Below are 20652 nucleotides of genomic sequence, written 5' to 3'. Positions count from 1 at the left end.
TGTTTGTTTTGTTGTTATATTCTTTCAGCCATGTGCTACTTGAAGATGCTGTTTTGATTTTAAATGCTTTTATAAAAATGTTTACACAAAAAAAAAGTATTCCTCTTTTTTTATTCACATGATGGCTTTTTCTAATGAGAAAGCAGCAGAAATGGAAGTGTTAGTTCAGGTAGGAAACAAGGGAATTCCCAATATCCACACAGGACCCTGCAGCCAGTGGAGCAGGAGGAAGTGTGATGTGGTTGCCAAACTTTTATTAATAGGAGTGTCTGTGTGTCATGTCCAAGTGGGTCATTCCCAATGGTTATTTTGTCATAGACTTATGTACTTTATCATCAAAATCTATATTATTGTGAGTGAATACTCACTGTTGTTTGTCAGGATTATTCTTTCCAAAGCAAACGAGATCAATATAGGTATATAGAACATTGTGAACTGCTAGTGACAGCTATTTATTTTCATGTTAGAACACTAGAAACATGTTTGGTTTATATTTTTGTAGTGACTAATTTAAAAAATTAACAATTGTAGAAAATAATGAGGAACAGTGAAAAGAATTTACATAAAATGAACATAAAATACTTTGTGGTTGTTCATTAGGTACAAGGGAAAACTCCCTTTGTGGAGCTGAGCAAAACTAGATTGCCTCTGAGGTTTCATATTGTTCAGCTTTAATTCTGTCTTCCACAATATCAGAATGCTTTCTGGGTGCTTAGATGTATAATTATCTTTTGTGGAGGTGTCCAGTCTGCTTTTCCTGATATCTCCTTACAGCTACACTCTGCCTCCAAAATGTCATTTGGCATCTGTATCACCTTAGATCTAATATAAACTGGTCTCCTGCTCTTTAGCCTATGAAATAGAACCAACTTCAGAATTAATAGGTTCATTTTATTTTGTCCATCTGATATTTGTAGTCCTGTTGCTTTGTAGACTAACCTCATTCATAATTATCATATTTGGAACAGACAGTTTCTTCGTAAGAAGGGATGCAGTGCTCTAATGTTTATATTATGAAGCTTTTTAAAAAGCATAATTTTAATAATTTCTGTTAAAACTTTGCTCTCCCTATTCCCAGCTGTGCTGTTCTCCTCCCCTCCTGGTATTGTGATTGTTCTGATCCCACTGGGGATCCTGGGGGGATCTTTCCCCTGTGGATGGGCTCATGCATATTTAGATGATTATTAATCTTTCTCAGCTATTTCCTTGGAAGGGTGATGGGCTGCATAAACATTTTCTCCAAACTGAAACTGATTACTTGTTTTAAATAATAGTGATTATATCAATTACAAAAATAACATTTTTACCGTTTGCTTGGAAACTAGTGGCTTTGTTTAGGATTTCCATGTATTGATGGTGGTTCAAATAACTTAAGAATTTTCCAGTGTTAATGTAATGTTATCCACACTTGGTGGTGGTTGACAGTATCATCTCAGACTTAGCAGTGACTTGTGTTTTGTAGGTTTAACCTGTTTTTGTCTTTCTGATACATCTTGAGTGTGGAGTTAATCCTTGTGTGTAGTTTCATAGTCTTGGAGTTCTTTGTATATTCTGATACTGGAGTGCTATCTTCAGTTTTGGTACATTTATCTCATTTCTGCTGAGTTTTATTTGCTTTTAGTATAGGCTGTCCTATAGGTGGTCTAGAGTTTAGTTTGTACTTGTATGGTCCAGGCTTTCAGTATTGAAGAATGCAGCTCTTCAACCTTTGCCCCTGCCCTCAAGGAAACAAAAAAGCATGAAAAGCTAGTTTTCTGAATATTTCTGAGTGAAAGCTAATAACCACATGGCTTACTCCTTTACCCATTTCTTCAGTGGTGGTCACTTAATGAACTTGAACATCATGTGTAGGAGCTCTTACAGCTTTAGTATTTTTGTTTTTTCTGGAATGCTCCTTCCAGAACATACCTATTCTGGCACTGACAGCCCCTTCCCTCAATGCCAGACTGCACACCCATCCCAGCAGCACTTCAGTCCTAGCCAGAGGCTGCCACTGCTCTTCCAGCCTTGTCATCCCTGCCCACTTCATCTGTTTTCTCACCACTTGTGGGTTGCAGCACCTGTTTTATCGTGTTTGATTTTGTGATAGCAATGCGTGACTGCTAGGAACTCTTTTTGTTAACTCCCTAAATTGTTTTCACTAGAAATGTGATGACTGTAGAGATCAAGGGCTGTTTCAAGTCCTGCACTTTTTCTCTGATCCTGGTTGTTGCTCAGGGCTGTGTAGACCTCCATAGGAATAAAAGCTAATTTGAGCAAAGAGGAAACAAACCTCCAATATGGATTTTACAGATCATTTCAAATGCATGGACTGTTTATACCTCAGAGCTCTCCCAAGGAAAGCTGTTGAGTGTTTGCATGAATCCCACTGAACTGTTCTGTTTTTCCACTTTGGGAATGTTTCTGGATTATTCTGATGTCTCTGGAATTCATTATCTCTTATTCATACATATTGCTGTAATTCTGCTATTAATAGTGATGGCAAGTTGCTTGCTTTCTTACCTCTGAGTATATGGGTTAAACACTTGCCTAAAGTGCAGTTTTGAGGTAAAAGTAAGACATCTCTTAAAGATGTCTTAATGAGCACAAGCATTCAGGTTCTGTCGTCAAAGGCTCCTAGTTGTGTCTGCATTACAGAGTGCATGGTGCAGCAGACAGGGGTTGGAATCTGTGCTTTTAGGGTATACTAGTGAACAATTTTCCAGTGTTACAGTGGTGCTGTAATTTTTACTGTACAAAGATACCAGGCAATACCAAATAATAACAGATTACACTGTTGTGATAAGACAAACTCCGTGGAATTGGCCTCATCTCCTGCCCTGTGTTGTGCAGTTTTTCTCCTTTCTTGTCCCCTCTTTCCTTCTCAGGGCTGGGAACGTGCGAGCTCTGTGGCGTCTCTGTTTGACTGCTGGAGAGCTGGAGGAGCTCTCTCTTCCCAGCTCAGACTCATACTGTTCTTCCTACTCCCTGGAAAAGTGCTGGAGCAAACCAAGACTGGCTCGTGTGGGGTTTTGTGGACATACAGACTCTTAGAGAGGAGTGGATGAGCAGCACAGTTGGTTGGTGGTACAGAACAGTCCAGGAGAGGAGGACACATGGGTGTAGTGATGTTTTGTACTGGAGCTCCTTGGCAGGGTGAGGGCATGAGGAAACCTCAGAATATCTGAGAGGTTGGCACATGAGGTGAGTGAGGGGGAAGAGAGAGACCCTTTTCCTCACCCTAGCCTCTTAAAACTGCTCATCCTGCTTAAGGCATTTATTTGGTAGCTCAAACAGAGCTGCCTTTCCTTTCATTTCTGCAGCACGATCCACAATGTATTTCAGTAGCTGCTTTCTGCTTGAACTTGAGCTGCCTCTTGGTATTCACAGTTTTGAGCTTCCCCCCTTGCTACCAAGGCAGGAATTATTGACTTCAGGTGGCAGCCACTGCTGATCCAGGCTTGAAAAGATCTTTGCCTCCCTTGAACCTTCACTAGAGGAAAACCTGTTCATTTAAATGGGTCCTGCTTGATCAGCTTTTCCTACAATTTTCCCTTGTTTTTTGAGGGAAAAAATGTTGGCATGCAATTATAGCAAGTATGGATTTTGTTTAATATGGTGCTCTTCGTGGGTCGTCATTGTGAGGTGCAATTACATTGAAAGGGAAATCAATTTTTAGCTGCCTGGGCAATTTCTTTGTCTAATCTGACGGAAAAAATGAGTAGTTAACACCATACTTACTAAAAAATACATTAACACCTGAGGTTATTAAAGCTGAAATTATTTTGGAAATCTGTTTTTAAAGTCATGTGGAAGTGTGGGTTAGTATTTCTTTGAATGATACATGAATGCATCATTGAGGTACAGAGATCTGCTGCTCATTTTGGAGATAGTGTTATTCATGTGCTTCCCACCACAAAGCATTCTGTCTTTTTCTCTCCCCAATGAAGTCCTGGAACAAAACAAAACTGGGGTGTGTGGGAGTCCCCAGCTGGATGTGTGTGGTTGGGAACAGAGCAACTTTCTGTCCTTACAGGGGAAGAGAGTAAAGTCTTTGGTATAAATCTCTTCATTTTGCAGGCTCCTCCTCAAATACATGAGTTTTTGATTTTTGACTGTAGTTATTCTTATAAATTAGGTCATGTTATACCTACCTGTATGAAACTGAGAGAGAGGCAGAGAATGGAGAGTCTCCTGTCTTGCTAAGTGCTATTATATTATATATCATTTTATATTCAGATTTTTAAAGGCCCATCATGTTGGAGATAAAAAGGAGAAGAAAAAATAAACTGCTATTAGGAAGTAAATTCCCTGCACTTTTTCCCTGAAATTAATGATCCTGCTTGTGCTGGTAAATGGAGATTTGTTCCAACAGCTTGAAACCTTTTACCTTCTACTGTTGCCCAGACTGCACAGCATTTTCTTTTAGGAAACACTGGTTTTAAGTTGTCCTTCCTATCTGCTAGAAAATTAAATTTTTTCCTTAAGAAGAGGAGGAGCAATCAGGTACTGCTTTAATCTCCACTTTTTTAGAAAGCAGCCTTTCACAGCTGTGTCTCCAGGTGGCACCAAGGGCAGATGGGCGTCCCAAGGTCGAGGCAGGCTCAGAGAGCAGATCTGCTCTTTGAGGAGCCCTGCTCCCATCTGCTGCAGTGTGTGGCACAGCGGCCTTGGGTGCTGTGTGCTTCCTCAGACTGGTGACCTGTGCTTTGATCTCCTGTCCTTTTTAGCTGGAAGCAGGTGCTGGGGCGAAGGGAAGGCACAAGCCCATCAGAGTAAGCTTGGAGTGGAGAGCGGGCGCTTTTTATTGTTTGAAAGTGGATGAGTTGGAGCAAAAGGTATGGAAAGAGATAGAAGTCAGGACTGTACTAAATCTAGAAAAGCACTGAAGACAATCATGAGGGAGGCTTTAACTGTAAACTCCGTGTTCTGCGTGTACCTATGCCAGAGTGGTGAGTCCCCATAAATCATTATCCTGCATTTTAATCTACAAGTGGATGTTTGCAGTGCACAAGGTGGATTTCTTAGGGAAGAGGAAGAGTGATGATTGACATCATCTCACTTCTTCCTTCTTGATGGGCTTCCCTATGTAGATTCTTTTATTTTGGTTACTTGTGGCTGGATGCAGCTCCCTCTAGAGCCCACCGGTACTATTTCCAAGGAAGCTGGAAGGGCATATCCTGAGGGAAACAAACCTTTGCTCAAGTCCAGGTTTGTTGCCTATGCAATGGCTCTGGTCTTAGTAAAGAGCCCAACCTGAATTTTTATGTACCACTGTGCACTTTGATGTTCTTTACAAGCCTGGTTTGTTTTCATGCTTGTAGTAACTTTATGTAGACTGTCTTCCAAGCCAATAATAGCCTGCAAAGAGCATAAGAGGTACAAAAGCAATCACTACCTGTAAAAGAATTTGCTTGTGAACTAATATCCTACCTATTAAAGTGTGTTTAAACTTAATCAGATTGTCGTAGGAAACTGCATTACATTAGAAAATGATCCTTATGGATCAGAGTGTTTAAATGTACTTTATCATATAGGTGCAGAATGTGGGGCTCAGCCTCAGATGCTTGTGGGTGACTCAGTAAATGTGCCTCCAATTGCAGATAGTGAATGCATTTCTCAGGTGATGTACTATACGTAAGAAGTTGAGGGGGTTTTGTTGTTCTCTCAGTTCCTGAAAGTGGTAAGAGCATTGTGTCTGTTCACCATATGCTCTCTGTGTCCACAAACCTTGTTATGTTCGAGATTTGTGTTGGTTTCTTAAGACCCAAAAAATTAGGAGCTGTCTGGCTTCTATGTTTCCACAGTCCATCTGAATAAAATACAAAAGATGCCAGTAGTATCAAAGGTAGAAAGGGACAGGATGGGTAGGATTCACAGTTTTAGCAGACCTGGTTACTTAGTAATACTGAAGATTTACATTGAAATTGCAGATGAGGTTTGCCTCTCATTTAGGCAAAGCCCCACTGATTTCTCTGGGAGCTTTGCATCATTACAGAAAGCTGCAGATTTTACCCATTGTTTTTATCCTAGTGGTTTCCTGGGAGCACAGTGTGTGTGTCAGAGCAAAATGATGTTTGTGTGTGCAGTCTGAGGGGCTTGGCCCTGCCCGGCCAGCAAGAGTCCCGTCCCCAGCACTTTGTGCGCACCCTGAACTGGATTTACTGGACTCACTAAATGGCGATGTTAAAGAAAAATCCTCCTGGTGCTTTGCTGGGAACAGCCAGCGCTGGATGCTTTGTTATCTCCGGTTCTGAAGCTGCAGGTTGCCTGGCTGGGCGTTCTGTTGTGTCGGGGCAGTTTCGGTGCCGGCAGGGCGGTAGAGGTCCAATAAATCAGGGAGGAATGGGGCGGAGCGGTGCCTGAGGTTCGGGGGCTTTCCTGACTGATTCCAGCGTTCTAACTAACCCTGTGAACGAGTTTATTCTCGGCGGGGTGAGGTGTAGGAAGGAGGGATGAGCTCCCGAGGAGCGCTGTCCCCTCGCAGGAGGTGTCGCACTGCCGGTCAGTGCGAGCCTGTCGCCGCTGCCCGCCCGGTCCCAGCGCCCTCTTCCCCGCTGTCCTCGGCTTATCCCGAGCACGGGAAGCTCCCAAACAAAACGTCGGTGACTCCCCTGCCCGCCTCCCAGGCTCTCTGACTGCGGCTTCCTTTTTGAGAGGGTGGCACAAAGTCTGGCATAGTCTGAGTGTTATATAAGCGGGAGTAATGACTTGCTTTACTTCTTTAAAAGGAGGTGATGACGCCAGAGCTCCGCTTCCCTCGGAGCCGCCAATCGGCTGCAGGACTGGCAGATGGAACCAGCTACGCTTTCTTCTCCTCTCTTCTCCCTCCTCCCCTTTCATCTATTGCGTATGACGGAATACAAAATAGAAATCTCTCTATGCAGTTCAGGAGCAGCCCACATCCATGGCTCTGCATTTTCTATATATAAGTATATGGAATTTCTCAAATGCCTTTTTGCCTTTTTTTTATTTCTTCTCTTAAAGCTGTCACAAATGTGAGAATAGCATGAAGGTGTGGGGAGCAGGGTCAGTGAATGAGCAGTTTTTAACTGAACAAAGAATTGCTCCAAGTCATCTTCCTGCTTTTCTGATAAGCTTTGCAGGATATAGAGGTTGTGCTTTATTGGCCAAAAACTTGCTTTTTCTTTTCATAAAGCCAGAGAATCTCTAACAAAGGACAGTCCCACGTGCTCCTCTGTCCTGTTTGGTGCCTTTTTCCCCCGTGTACATTCCGACTGTCAGCTTTGTACCACACCTCCCCATTGCTAGTAGATACTGTATTCCCTCATCTGCAACTTCTGTAACAGTGATGAAATCACATGGAAACTAATTAGCAAATTTGTAATGTGGTATTTTCCCTCTTGAACAGGTAAGGAGTGGCAAAGTCACAGTATCACAACTCAGTTATTTCCTTTATTTATCTTTTAAACTTCTTGCTTAGGCTTTAAAGAAACTGCAACACTAAACTTTTCAAAGTGTCTGGTTCATTTTTTTTGGACCAAAGTGTTTTTTATTAACAGTATTTTGTACTGCAGATGTTTAAAATGTCTTGTTCACATTTTCTTCAATATGCAATTCACTGACTCAGCCTCAAAAAAATTCCAAGTAGGAGTCAGGATTTTATTTTCACTTGCAAATATGCAAATAGGAATGAGACAGGAGAAAGTTACAAGATAAAATCTTTTTGGGCTAGGTGAACAGAAACTTCTTGTTTAAATCTCCATCAAAACAAATTTTGCAATTAAAACATCTGCAGGTAATCTTCATCTGTGTAAAGTATTTAAATACTTGAACTGTTAGAAGCAATTTCAAAGTGATACTTTTGTGTACTCAGGTTGTGAGTTATGCCAAATCTGCACATAGCTGAAAATTAATGGAATGAAATTAAAGTTGTACCAAAGAACTCTTCAGTGATGCACAAATATGTTGTGTCGTTACAACAGCAGAGAAATTTAGCAAGTTACAGAAATGAGGAGTCAGTTTCTTGAATGTAACTGGGATTGTAACTCAGTGGATTTAGTTTTAATTAAAATGATGATAAATGTCTGTGGTATAAATTCTTCGACGTTAAATCATTACATCTTGTCTAGTAACAGCTTGTTTTCTTTGGTACATTTAAACAACTTTTGAAAGCCTTGGAATCTCGAGCAGTGTTTTGCCACAGTGCCAGTGTGAAAAGCATTTGCAAGAGGCATTGCATTGTGTCACTTCCTGTATTTTGTGCAATTAGATTTTTGTTAAATTGTATACAACCTCCCAACCTCCCCCCACTTATGATTTCATGAGTTTGGGAAAGAAAATACACCAAGATTTATATGAATAAAATAAAATGAGAAAAACCAGATTGATCAAATTTTATGCCTTATGATTCTTCTAAACCTCACTAAACTCAATGGAAAAACTCCTCTGGTTTTCCATGGTTGGTTTAGATATTATTAAAAATCATTTTTATTTGCTTTGCAGTGTTTGTTTAAAAAGCAAATGATTCTCGAAGCCCAGCAATACTCAGTTGCCAACACAGAGTGTTGTGGAGTCCAAGTGTGATTCTGTCTGGACTGTTCTGGGTGGATAAACAACACCTTATACCGTGTCCAACTCAAACCTGGTACTCTTGTGTGTTTTCTGTGTTGCTAAAACAACATGGAAACTAGGACAGGGAAAGTGGCCTTAATGATATGTGTTATGTGCTACTAGCAGGTGCTAATCAAGAGTGAAATGTGGCTGTCAAGCCTAGTTCCCATTCAGTAACCTCAAACAATTTGGGTCAGTAGCAGTGGAGGTCAGTGGGGTGTGCAGAAGGAGCTGGTGCATGTGGAGCAGGGCTGGGAGGAGCCGTGGGGCAGGGAAGGGACTGTGCAGCAGCCTGGAGCACCTGAGGGTGGGCAAGGAAGGTCTTTTCTGCCTTATGGGGTGGTGATGGGGAGGAACAGCCTGGAGAGAAGGGAGCCCCCCAGCTTGCAGGGGCCTGGAGCAGAGTGGCACATCAGAGATCCAGTGCTGCTTTCTGAGGCTGTCCTTGCTGGGCTTGGATCAGGTCATGGAGCTGTTCAGCCTGTGGAGCAGGGCTTGAGAGATTCATGGTGGACAACAGGCATGGGGCTGGGGAAGGAGCTACTCCACCTTGAAGGGAATGCGTGTTTTGAGACATTTTGCTGAAATTAACTTAGTTTAACTGACTTCAGTTTGATAATGTTCTTTGCTATACAGAGGAACTAGTGTCCTGAAACACTTTACAGTCAAGTTACTTTTCTGTATAGACAGGTTTAGGAATGAGTTTTAATGCTTGTAAATTTGCAATATTCAGGGATGCTGACTTTGCTGCTGGAAACACTTGCCAGCCAAAAAAATACCATGTTCTGAAGAACCTTTATCTTCAAATTCTATGAAAATACAAACTTGATAGTTTGTTTGGTTTTTTTAATACACGTAATCTCCTAAATTGTTAGCAAGGGAATCTCTCAGGTCACCAAAGCTTTTTGAGAAGCCTCTTGTGATGTATAGCACAGTTTGTACAATTGCAAAGAGCTTGTGGTTTGAGATGAGGAAGGTGAGGTGTGACAGCTGGGTGAGATTTCAGACACTGTAGGGGAGGGAGAATATTGTTCCTTACTGGTAAGACTGGCCTCACGGAAAAGCTATTCAGCAAATAGACTTATCTGTAACAAGATTACCTTCCATGAGGAGATCATTTTATAAACTGACTGTTTCAGGCTGATTTAGTTCTTGGTTGTGCAAATATGTATTTATCCTGGCTAACAGTGGTGGCCTCACCAGCAGGCTGTTGTGAGTAGAAGAGCTAGAAAAATTCCTTTTCCATTTTGCACACTGAGATGAAGAAGGAAATTCCCTTTTTATTGCTGTTTGCAGAAGGACAGGAATAGGTTTCCTGTTCCCCCAGAGTATTGAACTTCCATTTTTCTCATGCTTGACTGCTGTAGTATGGATGTGCTGTGGTTTAACCCCACAGCTCAGCCCCACACAGCCACTCACTATCCCCTAGTGGGACAGGAGAGAATTAGAAGGGTGAAAGTGATGAGGCTCATGGGTTGAATAAAGATAGTTTAACAGCAAAGCAGAACAAGGAATTCATCAACTCCTTCCCATGGGCAGGCAAGTGTTCAGCCATCCCCCAGAAAGCAGGACTCCATCACGGTAACAGTGACTTGAGAAGACAAACGCCATCACTCTGGGTATCCCCCCTCTCCTCCTCCTTTCCCCAGCTCTATATGCTGAGCATGACACCTGGGGCCAGTTGGGGTCAGCTGTCCCAGCTGTGTCCCCTCCTAACTCCTTGTGCCACCCCCAACTTCCTCACTGGTGGGGCAGTGTCAGAAGCAGAAAAGGCCTTGACTCTTCATTAGCCCTGCTCACCAATAGCAAAGACATCTCTATTATAACACTATTTCCAACACAAATCCAAAGCATAGCCCCATGCAAGCTGCTATGAGAAAAATTAACTCTCTCCCAGCCAAAACCAGCACTGCGTGCTTTGCAAATACCCAGTTGTATTTACCCGGTACTTGTTTTTAAATCTTGCTTTCCAGTTTTGTAAATCTGTTAGCTCAGATGCTGAGGTCATGTTTGCTTATTTATTCCAACCCTACAAAGTCCTTATAAAGCCTGTTACAAGATCCTTGGCTATACACTTCCTTTATATATTTGCCCTTTTTTCCCCCCTTGATAAACATTGTGTGCCAGCCAGGCTGTTTGAATCTGTAATATAGGTGAAAGACTGCCTTGTTACTGAGTGTCTTAATTGTAATACAGTTTTTCTTTTTTTTTTTTTTTCTTTTTGGTTTTTTTTGGTAAAATTTATATAGCTCTAATTATGAAAAAGCATCTTGGGTTTGTTTCAAAGTTGTGATGTACCCTGAAGCACTGAGGGTGTTTTGATGGCAGCAAGCATTTGCAGTGTCCTGCTGCCCTCTCAAATAAAAGGCTCAAAATAAAAATGGCTGGAGCCACACAAAGAAAGGGGAGCTGGGCTCTGTCCTGGCTGTGCTTGCAGACCTTTAGATCAGCTTTTGCTGTTGTGAGTGCAGCTCATTGTCCTGGGCTGGTGCAGCTCTGTGTGAGGGCAGTTTGGACACTGCCTTGCTTTGGGTTTCCTGTGCATGTCCTGGCTGTCCCAGCACTCTCTCACCAGTTGTTTCAGTCAGCAGCTGACTTTGTGACAGGGACACATGCTCACCACCAGCGAGCTAATTTCATTAGATGTCTCTCAGCCCAGGTTTGCTGTTTATTACTGGCATTAGATATGCCTGTGAAGGGAATTGGGCATGGATAAAGTCTCTGTAACACTGAAGAAGGTTAGGCAGGATGGATACCCTTAGGGGTTCAACCACAGCTTTAAAGGACTTACTCTGTACTTATTTCTTTTCTCTTCTGCCTGTCCTGGTGCAAGTGAGTGGCTGGGACAAAGGCTCACATAAAGTAGTTTCCCACTCCACAAATTCTGACAACTTATTTCCTGAAAACTGAGAAGCTTGCAGTGGTCTACAAGCTGCTGATTTAACCAAGTGAACAGGATGCTCTTTTACCTGTTACTGTGCAAACAGGTTACCAGCTCCATCAAATTGCTCAAGTTTCAGTCTCGGTTGTCCAGGTTTCTTGCAAATTAGCAGGCGTCATGCAAATGGCTCGTAAAATCACGATTGTTTTCAAAGCCAGAAAGGCTGTGCTCCTTTTTGCATCTCCTCCCCACTCACTTTGCCCTGTGTGCTCTGAAACTCGGAGGCAGAGTCCCGTTCCTCCGTGTCCCCTGTCCTGTTGTCTGTTGGGATTCCCCTTGCGCGGGGCCCCAGCGGAGCCCGAGCGGTTATGTAAGGATTTTTATTTTATTCTCCGTCTTGGTCTCTGCCACTAGTTGAACTGGATCACAGGGTGAGTGAATGGGATCTGATCCGTACGGCGCGCAGCTCTGCTGCTCCAGAGGAGAGAGCCCTCCCCCGTACACACCCACTCAGCCTCCCTGCTCCTCTCCTCTCTTCTAAAACTCTTTTCCCAGGCATAACCGAGGCTGCTCCCGCTGATCAGAAGCCAAACGTCCCGGCAGCACAGCTCCAGGCATCGGTTCCCAGTGGAGCAGCAGAACCTCGGGCAGGGCTCTGTTGTTTGACTCTCCAAGCAGGGGAGGAGATAGTGACAATTTTTATTTAGGCTGAACACGAGGCATATTTAACTAGTTATGTAACAGTGACCCTGGTCCGTCTCAGCTGGGTGCAGGGAGGATATATATGTACTGCTTCTCGTCACACCAGCTGGGTGAATTCAAGCACTAGGAGCTATTTACCAAAGTTATTTTCAGAAACTTTAAGTGCAGGTTTCCTTGCCTGTACCCTGGACTGTTTTATCAGGAGTCTCTTCCCGCCTGCAAACTGAGCAGCCAGTGAGAGTGGATTTAGTGCTCACTGGGCTGTGGGCAGAGATAAGGAGTTGTCAGGAGTGACTGGAAACTTTTGTCCTGAAGACCCTGAGACAGGAATAGCAGAAGAGCTGAGCGTGTACGGCCACGGTGAACAAGTGTGCTCGTTGCACTGAGCAGCATGCTACTCTTGGATGAGGCTCAGCAGTTTCCAGGTAGGACACAGCTACCTGTGGGGGGATTTTCAGGGTTGATTTTTCTTTTTTTTTTCCCCTTGTTTTCTTTTCTCTCTTGCTTTCCTGTTACAGGCCATTCATGTTCCCAGCCCTGGGCTGGAGCACCACACTCAGTGGCTGGTAAACCACTGGTTCCATCAGGAACCAAGGCTCTTCTGTAGGTCTCAGGTTTTAATGTGCTCCCTGTCAGGCAGGGGTGGAAGAGGTTGGGATTTCAGAGCCTTGCAGTGCCTTTTGGCCTGATGGAGGGGACATGAGAAGGAAGCTCACTCTTCCTTTGTCTCTATAATTCTGAAGTCTTTGGTGATGTGACATTCTGGGTCTGGCTGTTACTGTTTCTGCTGCTGTTGTGTTGTAATGCTGTGAAAGTTATTTTTTCCAAGAGAGGAGGCAGTTGTTAATAGCAGCATCATTTTATATCCACTGTCCTCTCCCCCACCCACTTCAACTTTGTGTGTATACTTTCCCTGCAACATCCTACTTGATAAGAGTTTCAAGATATTCTTTTGTCAGTGAAATATTTGGTGACTTGCTGACCAGGCAACAATCTGGGCACCTGGCAGAGCTGTTGGTGCTTGCTCCAGATCCCCTAATTAGTGCCTAAGAGACTAAAAGCTACTTGGCCGTTTTCCCCCCTATCAAATGGAAGATGCTGGTGAAATCCTAACAGGAGTTTACAGATTGGGGATAGCTGCCACTTAATTTATTTGCTGGTAGGAGGATGTTGTGTGTTAGAGAAAAAACTTGGTTCAGATTTGAAGAACTTTCTAAATTTGTAATTTAACTTCCTACTTTGGGGTGAGGTGCTTTGTGATGCCAAGCTTCTTGCACCATGTGGCAAATACCTCTGAGGTCACCCTAACAGACTGATCAAAAATGGTCCCCAGGAGTTCCAGCTCTGGATTCCTGGTTTATTACAGAAGTGCAGTGTCGCTGTCATGAGGAGTTTTTACAGAAATAAGCCATGTAATATTAGTTACCCAGTAGTGGGAAGGGGGGGTTCTAGAAAAAAAAATCCATCTTATTTCTCTGGTTGTGGTGGCAGGACAAAGAAGCTAATTCTGGGAGAGTGTGAACTGAGAAAAAAGGGAATTACAATAGAAAATGAGTTAGGATAAATGAGGAATCTGGGTGATGATACAAGTGGCTTATGTAACTTAGTCTAGATAATAGGTATAAAAAGAGAAGACAGGGAAGGAAAGATGCTTTTGGAAATTAGACTGTAGGTCACAGATGGAGGGAGAATGCAAGGTTAGAGGCCTTTCAGAAATTTTGGTGGAACGGTATTTATGCAAAAGTAAGAGAGCAAAAGTGCAAATTAACTCCTCTTTGTACTCATCAAGTTGTAAAGTCTGGGGTAAGGTTTGTCGGTGTCTCTACCAAAGTCTGTAGCAGTAGAAAATTCTCTCTCTTTGAGGAAGCTTTTTTAACTGATCTAATGAGGTTCTGTTCTGACTGGTGGATGCAGGAGAGTCTCCATCACACTTCTGTACAATCTTTCTGTCCCAGGAGAGATGATAAACTGCACAAGGTCACTGAGTGAGTCTGTGCAGAACTTACACATCGTGTTTTTCCCTGGTTTTGTGCTTCAACCACTGAGCAATGTTTCTGTTCCTCTCTAGTTTGTATGGCTTTTCTCACTCCAGGTGCCTGAACACTTCTTTGGGGTCTCCAAAGTAGCAAGAACCTGTATATGCAGTGCTGTGATACTTTTTTGTTATTTTAAAAATGTTTCTGGAAAGTTAGAGCAATTTTAATTATTTTATGGTAGCACCCACCAGCTAGTAAATCAAGGTTTGTTGCAGCACACTACCTATCCCCTGTTGTCCTGAGAGAAAAATGTCTTTTATGTAAAGATCCTGTTTCCTCCTCATATACACATACATTTCATTTTTGACCATAGAGGTAATTGTAATTTTAGCCACCTTACAAGGGAACAGGTACCTGTTTCTTTTCCAGGCTGAAATGTGCTTAGCTCTTAGGTGTTGGGTATTCGGGTGGAGGGATCCTTGTGACATTGTGACTTCCATTTGTGTGAGTCTGATTGCCGTAAACAACTTCACAGCCTTTTGTCAAACTCCTTTAGCAGCACCAATATTTTGGAAAGGAAAACCAGGAACAGATTGTTCTTTCAGTGATGGTGTTTCATCCTGGTCTTATTAACTTTCTCCAGTGCTCTTGGTCACTTTTCTGGCTGCAGTTGATGAGAGAAGTGCCAGTGGAATGCGGTGGCACACAGGCTCCAACTCAACAATTTGAATTTTTCTCCCAAGTAATGCCTCCCTCATTAAAGAGAGTACTTAAAAATTCCTCTGAAATTACTTTAGAGACTGAGGCAAAAAAAGGGAATGTAGCTGAAGTTATGCGCTTTGTTACAATTCTAAAATAAAATCCCCAACTGTGTTTTGTTTTTTTCAAGTAGGAAATTGTATTTAAGGAGAAGAAAGAGAATAGTTGGTTAGAGCATAGGACAGGGAGCCAAAAACTTGAGTTACTCAGCACTGATGCCTACCTGATTGCTTTGATTTAGTTTCCTCCTCTGCAAGATGGACAGGAGGGTGTTTCACAGGTTGCTGTGAGGAGCTCTTCATGCCCATGAACTCCTTCAACACTGACTAGAACTCAAATGACACTATTATAATTTTGTAATCACTCCTCTCTTATACCACTGCCATCAGGAGCAGCAACAAAGGAGGACTCAGATGCTGGAGGACGCCTTGTGCTGGGATTATTTCCCATGCTGCTCTTTTAAATTAGGAGTGAGTGTCACCTGTCTCTGTTAGCAGGTCCTGAGCAAAGCTGTGGTGAGAGCTTGAGGCAGAGATTAAAGTTCAGCTGGTATTTGTTGTTTGTTTGCCATTTTGGTGGCCTTGGAAGTGTGTGGCAGCAATAATCCCTTCTTTATTATTTCTCATTGTTCTGAGGGTATGCTGGTATAAAGCTACAACTCACAAGCTTACCTAGTGTAAATTAATGCTTATGTAATCATTGCATAATGCAGAATGCTTGCTCCCCTACTCGTCCTCTTTTCTTAGTCCCTGAAATTTATCCCTAGAAGAATTATGGTAGCAGCCAGCTGGATTCACTGTGCTCAGAATGTGTCAAGCCCCCGTATGCATCTATTTTCTGAAGCTGGAAAGGGGAAATTTATCTTTGTTACCTAAATCAATATTTAGCCCCCTCAATAAACTAGATCATATTTCTGTTTTTTTAAAAAGCTTCAAACTGTTGTGAAAATAAATAAGGTTAAATCCAGTTACTTGTGGTTTAGATCCCCATGGTAATTTTCATAATCTGGCTGACAGAACTCTATTCTGGGTTACTAGTTAACTGGGATAACCAGAAAGGGGAGGTTTCAGTTCCCTCCTGCGCACAGCATGTTGAAAACTTCCCAGCACACAGCCTGAAACACTTCCTGACTCCAGAGCAGCAGCTTTATGTAACTCACTGCTCTCACACACCCCTGGCTAAAGGACAAATGTGACCGATCCCTGCTTCCCTTGCCACCTTAGTGGGGGCCTTCCCTGTCTTTGTTTCCCTGTCTTCACTAATGCCCGCAGTGTCTATGCAGGAGAGGGGGCACGGCAGGAGGGAACAGTTCATGTTTGAGGACTTTCATCAGGAAAAGTAGTTTTGATTATGTATGTAGAAGAGGGATGGCAGGTAGCAGCATTCTGTACCTCTCCAGGTGTTGCTGTCTCAAAGCACTATGAAAATGTTTGATTTGAAATTTCACGACCCTCTTTTGAGCATTTTGGAGCTGGAAGTGGATACAGGATTGCCCAGTGCTCCAGAGTAACCGTGAGCCTGTGGTGCCTGCGAAAGAGAGGACAACCTGATGGGCACCTCACCTGGGCTGCCTTCAGGGGCTTGTGCAGGGATGGGAGGAGGTTCTGGAGGGGCTGGGTCCCACAGCAGGTACCTGCCACACTCCTGTGGCAATGGGGTGCCAGTGCCTGCGAGCCTGTGCTATACAAGTTATATAAGTGCTCTTTGGTGTTTATGTAACCCGGGTCTCAGCGTCCGCAGCACTGAGGCCCAGCCAGAACAAGATCTGTTGGGTATTTGGGGCCTGGTTCTGCTTGCATAATCCCAGGGTTAGAAGATATATCGCCTGTCACCAAAGTTGGCTGTTGGATATTCCAGTTTGCCTCTTGGCACTTCTTGGCTGCTTCCATGCCCTTTGGTTTCTGGGTGATATATTCCTTGCTCCTGCCCTTCAGTTCTGCTGCCTTTTGTTTCTGAAGGATTCCTTCAGGACAGGAAAGGAGTTTTATTCTGCAGCATAACCTCATCAGCAACTGATATGCTGGAAGATGTCTGAAGGAAAAAAGAAGGACAGTGCTGCCTTGTAATTTGTCTTTTAAAGTTTTCCATTGATTTGGGCTTAGTTCTTGCCAAAGGAGACTGGAGATGGGTTTGACTTGTGTGTGCTCACGGTCTGGCTCCCTCCTCGTGCCCACAGAGTCAGTGCTGGTGGCTTTTTCTTTAGAGCTCATCTCTTCCCTCCATCCTCTGGTCCTGCACTGGGGACAGAGGCAGCCTGCCATCCCTCAGCAGCAATCTGCAGATTTCACGTAGGTGTCTTGAACCCACAGCGAGTGATCACTTTACTGATACTTAGAGACATGAAAAACATGTTACTCAGACTTCAAGCAGCGCTCTTTGTTATACCAACATGACAGACTCTGTGTCTGGTTACAGTGACAGGTATGAACGACACACCTGGGCTGGTTAACTCCTAGATAAATCAGCAACGGGAATGAAGATGTACGTGCTTTTTGACAAGTGAGGGGAGCTCCCCCTGGGAGCAGGCTCAGCCCGAAAGACGCCTTTGTGCCTGGCAGTGCCACGGCTGTGACTCAGCAGGACACCGGGCAGGAGCGGTGCCGGGAGCCGCTCGCTGCTGTGCTCGAGGGGCTGCGCTCCCTGGAGCCGGGCGGGGCCGCCCGCTGGCCTGGGAGCTCCCGCAGCCGTGGTTCGGTGCGGACAAGCGGACAAAAGGCTCGTCCTGGCCATCGTGCTGGCGGCAGTGACAGCTGCTGGTGACCGGGAGGGGCGGCCGGGCGCGGGGTCCGCCGAGCTGAGGGCAGGTGTGCCGGGTTATATAATACTTACATAATTAGGGCTTTGTTAAGCGCTGGTGGCTGGGAGGGGCGTCCTGCCGTCGAAGACTGAGCCCGATTATTTTCCGAGGAGAACAAAGTCTTGTTGCTAATTAGCTGCCCTGACAGCGGCTGCCCCGAGGAGAGCCCCGAGTCCCCGAAGGGAACGTCCCGCTCTGTCCCGCTCTGTCCCGCTCCGACCCCCTCTGGGCTTTTCCAGTGCTCTGGGTGGAAGCAACGAGGTGTTGATGTGTGCCGTCTTTGTGTCTCTCCTGGGTGTTGCAACAGGTAAAGCCTGGAGGAAGGGAGTCTGAGCTTTTCCCTTGCTTTCACCTACACTGTACTTGAGGGGTTTCACAAGGAATTTCCTGCCTCCAGCCCAGCCTTGTGGTGCTCAAGTGTGCTCTGTGCTGACACCACTTCTCCCTTCTTGCATGGCATCCACGCAACAGCTGCACCAGTTGCATGCAAAGAATATTTTGAAAATATTTCATTTCTATTGCACAGCTGAGTACAGGATAAGCCAGAGGACTCTGGATGTTGCCAGCCTCCAAGCTGATTGCTGTGCTGCAGTTAGAGAACTGCAGGTACAATTGCACTCTGGCATCACCTACCCACCACTCCAGCTCCCAGCACACTGGAGGAACAACACATAACCCCACAGAGCACCTCCCAGGCTATCAGAGCCTTTGCAGTCAGGCTTGCTGTGTGGACTTGCTCCTCCAGCCTTTGGCACTGCAGTTGTAGTTCAGTGTGTCAGGGACTGAGTTGCAGCTGGAGCTGTGCAATTAGATTTTCTTGTGCCATCCCTCAGTGCTCCTCCCATTCCTGCTTTGACAGCTCAGTACCGGCTGTAGTAGCACTAGCTAGTATTAGCTAGTCTCTGACAGGCTTTTGCCCGCAAACTGCATAGAAGTTCCCAAAAGGCCTGCAGTAATATTTAACTGCTCTTTGTTCTTTGTGCACAACGAAAGAAAGCTCCCAAAGTAAGAATTAACTGCTCACTGCTCTGCATGCACATCCCTGTCCTTAGGGTAGGAAATAATGCCTAAAAATTCAGCAAAATTGTCCTCTTTGGTATCCTGAGTTTCCACAGTGAAATGATTTTAGAAATAAACAAGTGTCTGGTTTTCAGTGCTGTATCTTTCCTGGAGTCACTGGAGTTACCCTGGCAATGAAACTGGTCTCCCAGGAGGAGGTGTATACATACTTCTAGCTAGCCCTGTTAGTTGGCTAGTAACTGAGCAGGTGAGAAAGTCACCAGCTTACACAGTAGTTTGTCCACTGAGGGGGTCTCTTGGATCTTTTTATGCAGCAACCTCAGGTGGGAGACCCTCAGATCTTCTGAATGGGAATTTCTGTACTCCTAGGAGTGCTGACTGTTGCTAGAGGCAAACTGTTGATGCACTTGGACTTACTGAGGTCTGCCTTGGAGCATGGAGATGGGCTATAACACTGTTTTTCACTCACCTTGGTGTTAGAAGACAGTGTTAATTACACAAATGTCACACCTCAAAACAACTTGGTGCTTCATGACACTTTGCACCAGCCTGAGCCATTTTGCAGAGCAGGCTCTGTCAAGAGCAATTCTCTGCTGAATCGATGATCCAGAGAATATTCTCCAGGCTGAATCCTGTGCTGTTGTAATGGAAGTGTGAGAAGGAGGTGATGAGGTGAGCTTGGCTGCTGTAGGAGGTACCTGACTGTGGGACACGTCTTTTGCTGTGCTACACATCATGAGTCACAGCTGTGTGCAGTGTTTAGGGACAGCTCTGGCTGTCACACCGGACAGGGAGCATCTGAAGCAGCGTTACACACGGCAGTCACGACTCCCTTTCTTACAGAGACTTCTAAACTGTAATACTGTGGCACGCAAGTGTCGGTCAAACACCTCCCCCCTGTTTGTATGTACATCTGTGGGTGGTGCTGCTGCTGCTTATTGAGCAAAGAAAACTGGCAACCTGTGGTCTTGCAGCACAAATCAGAGCTACAAACCAGGTCTGTTGGGTTTTGAGGGTGCAGGCACATTTCACACCTCTAAAGTGCATGAGAAAGGATAGTCGTGCCCCTCTTGGCATTCAGGGTACCTCACAGGACAGAGTGCCTGGGTATATCCAGTGTCCATAACCACTGGGAACTGTTTGGGGTTTTCTCAGACAGAGCTGTAACGCACCTGAAGGAGCAGCTGCATTGATGCCAGCACCACTTCACTTGGGAAATCCTCTTTGTAGATCTGGTGAGGATGGTGCAAAACATGGAATAAAGCTGGTGTGAACTGGGTGATTCTTGGTACCCACAGAGTGTAACCATAGGATGGATTTACACCCTTGCCAACAACCATATCTGACCCATGGCTGTCTTTGGCTGGGCAGACTTGGGTCTGCTTTTCTGATGTGGCTCATCTTGCTGTGCAGGGCTGTGCTGGGTGGTCTCCCTCCAGGCTGGTGGCAGTGCTCCTCTCAAGCTGGCAATGTGGATAAATCCCAGGTCTTCCTAGAGTGCACAGCAGCTCCAGCATGACCAGACAGTTGTCAACATGCAAACGTGGCTGATGAATTTTTGTGTTGTGTAAAACACTACTTGTATAACCATGTCAGAGTAGCGTGTTGAGCTCCTGTTACAAAACTCTAATTGCATTTCTGTTGTAGATGTAGGTTTGGCAAAAATGGGGCAGGATTATTCCATTGATTACCTGATGGGACCTGTTCTACGAGGCTGTTCCAACACTCCCTCCAATGCAAAGATCAGACCTGTTCTTATACAAAATAGGTGTTTGTGTGTGTAGTTATTATTTCTTAGTGTGTTTCTGTCCCAGTGTGGGTCCTATTTACACAGCTTGGAGCTCACCGTGTTGGAGAGCAGCCACACAACTGCAGTGGGGAGCCGTGCTTTAAAGCTGGGTCAGGTTTAGGCTGTGCACATAATCAGCAGTTTAACACAAAGCAGCAGCAGAACAATTCCTGCG

At 44.5% G+C, this 20652-nt stretch overlaps 1 protein-coding gene across 4 annotated transcripts in view; it reads left to right on the top strand.

Annotated features, from left to right (window-relative positions):
- Positions 1-20652, top strand: part of RAD54L2 (RAD54 like 2) — a 79571-nt gene that overhangs the window by 34451 nt on the left and 24468 nt on the right. The window contains exon 1 of one of the 4 annotated variants that reach the window (XM_063411814.1): positions 11857-12561. The exons of the other annotated variants lie outside the window; for them this stretch is intronic. Within the exon in view, the coding sequence (XP_063267884.1) occupies positions 12528-12561 (34 nt within the window). The 5' untranslated portion in view covers positions 11857-12527. Of the gene's footprint in view, positions 1-11856; positions 12562-20652 lie in introns of those variants that run through there. 4 annotated transcript variants of the gene reach the window in all.

Source organism: Prinia subflava, chromosome 14, assembly GCF_021018805.1.
Source record: "Prinia subflava isolate CZ2003 ecotype Zambia chromosome 14, Cam_Psub_1.2, whole genome shotgun sequence".
In the NCBI taxonomy this organism is placed as follows: domain Eukaryota; kingdom Metazoa; phylum Chordata; class Aves; order Passeriformes; family Cisticolidae; genus Prinia; species Prinia subflava.
Note: the sequence above shows the minus strand (reverse complement) of the source record. Positions and strands in the feature narration are given on the sequence as shown.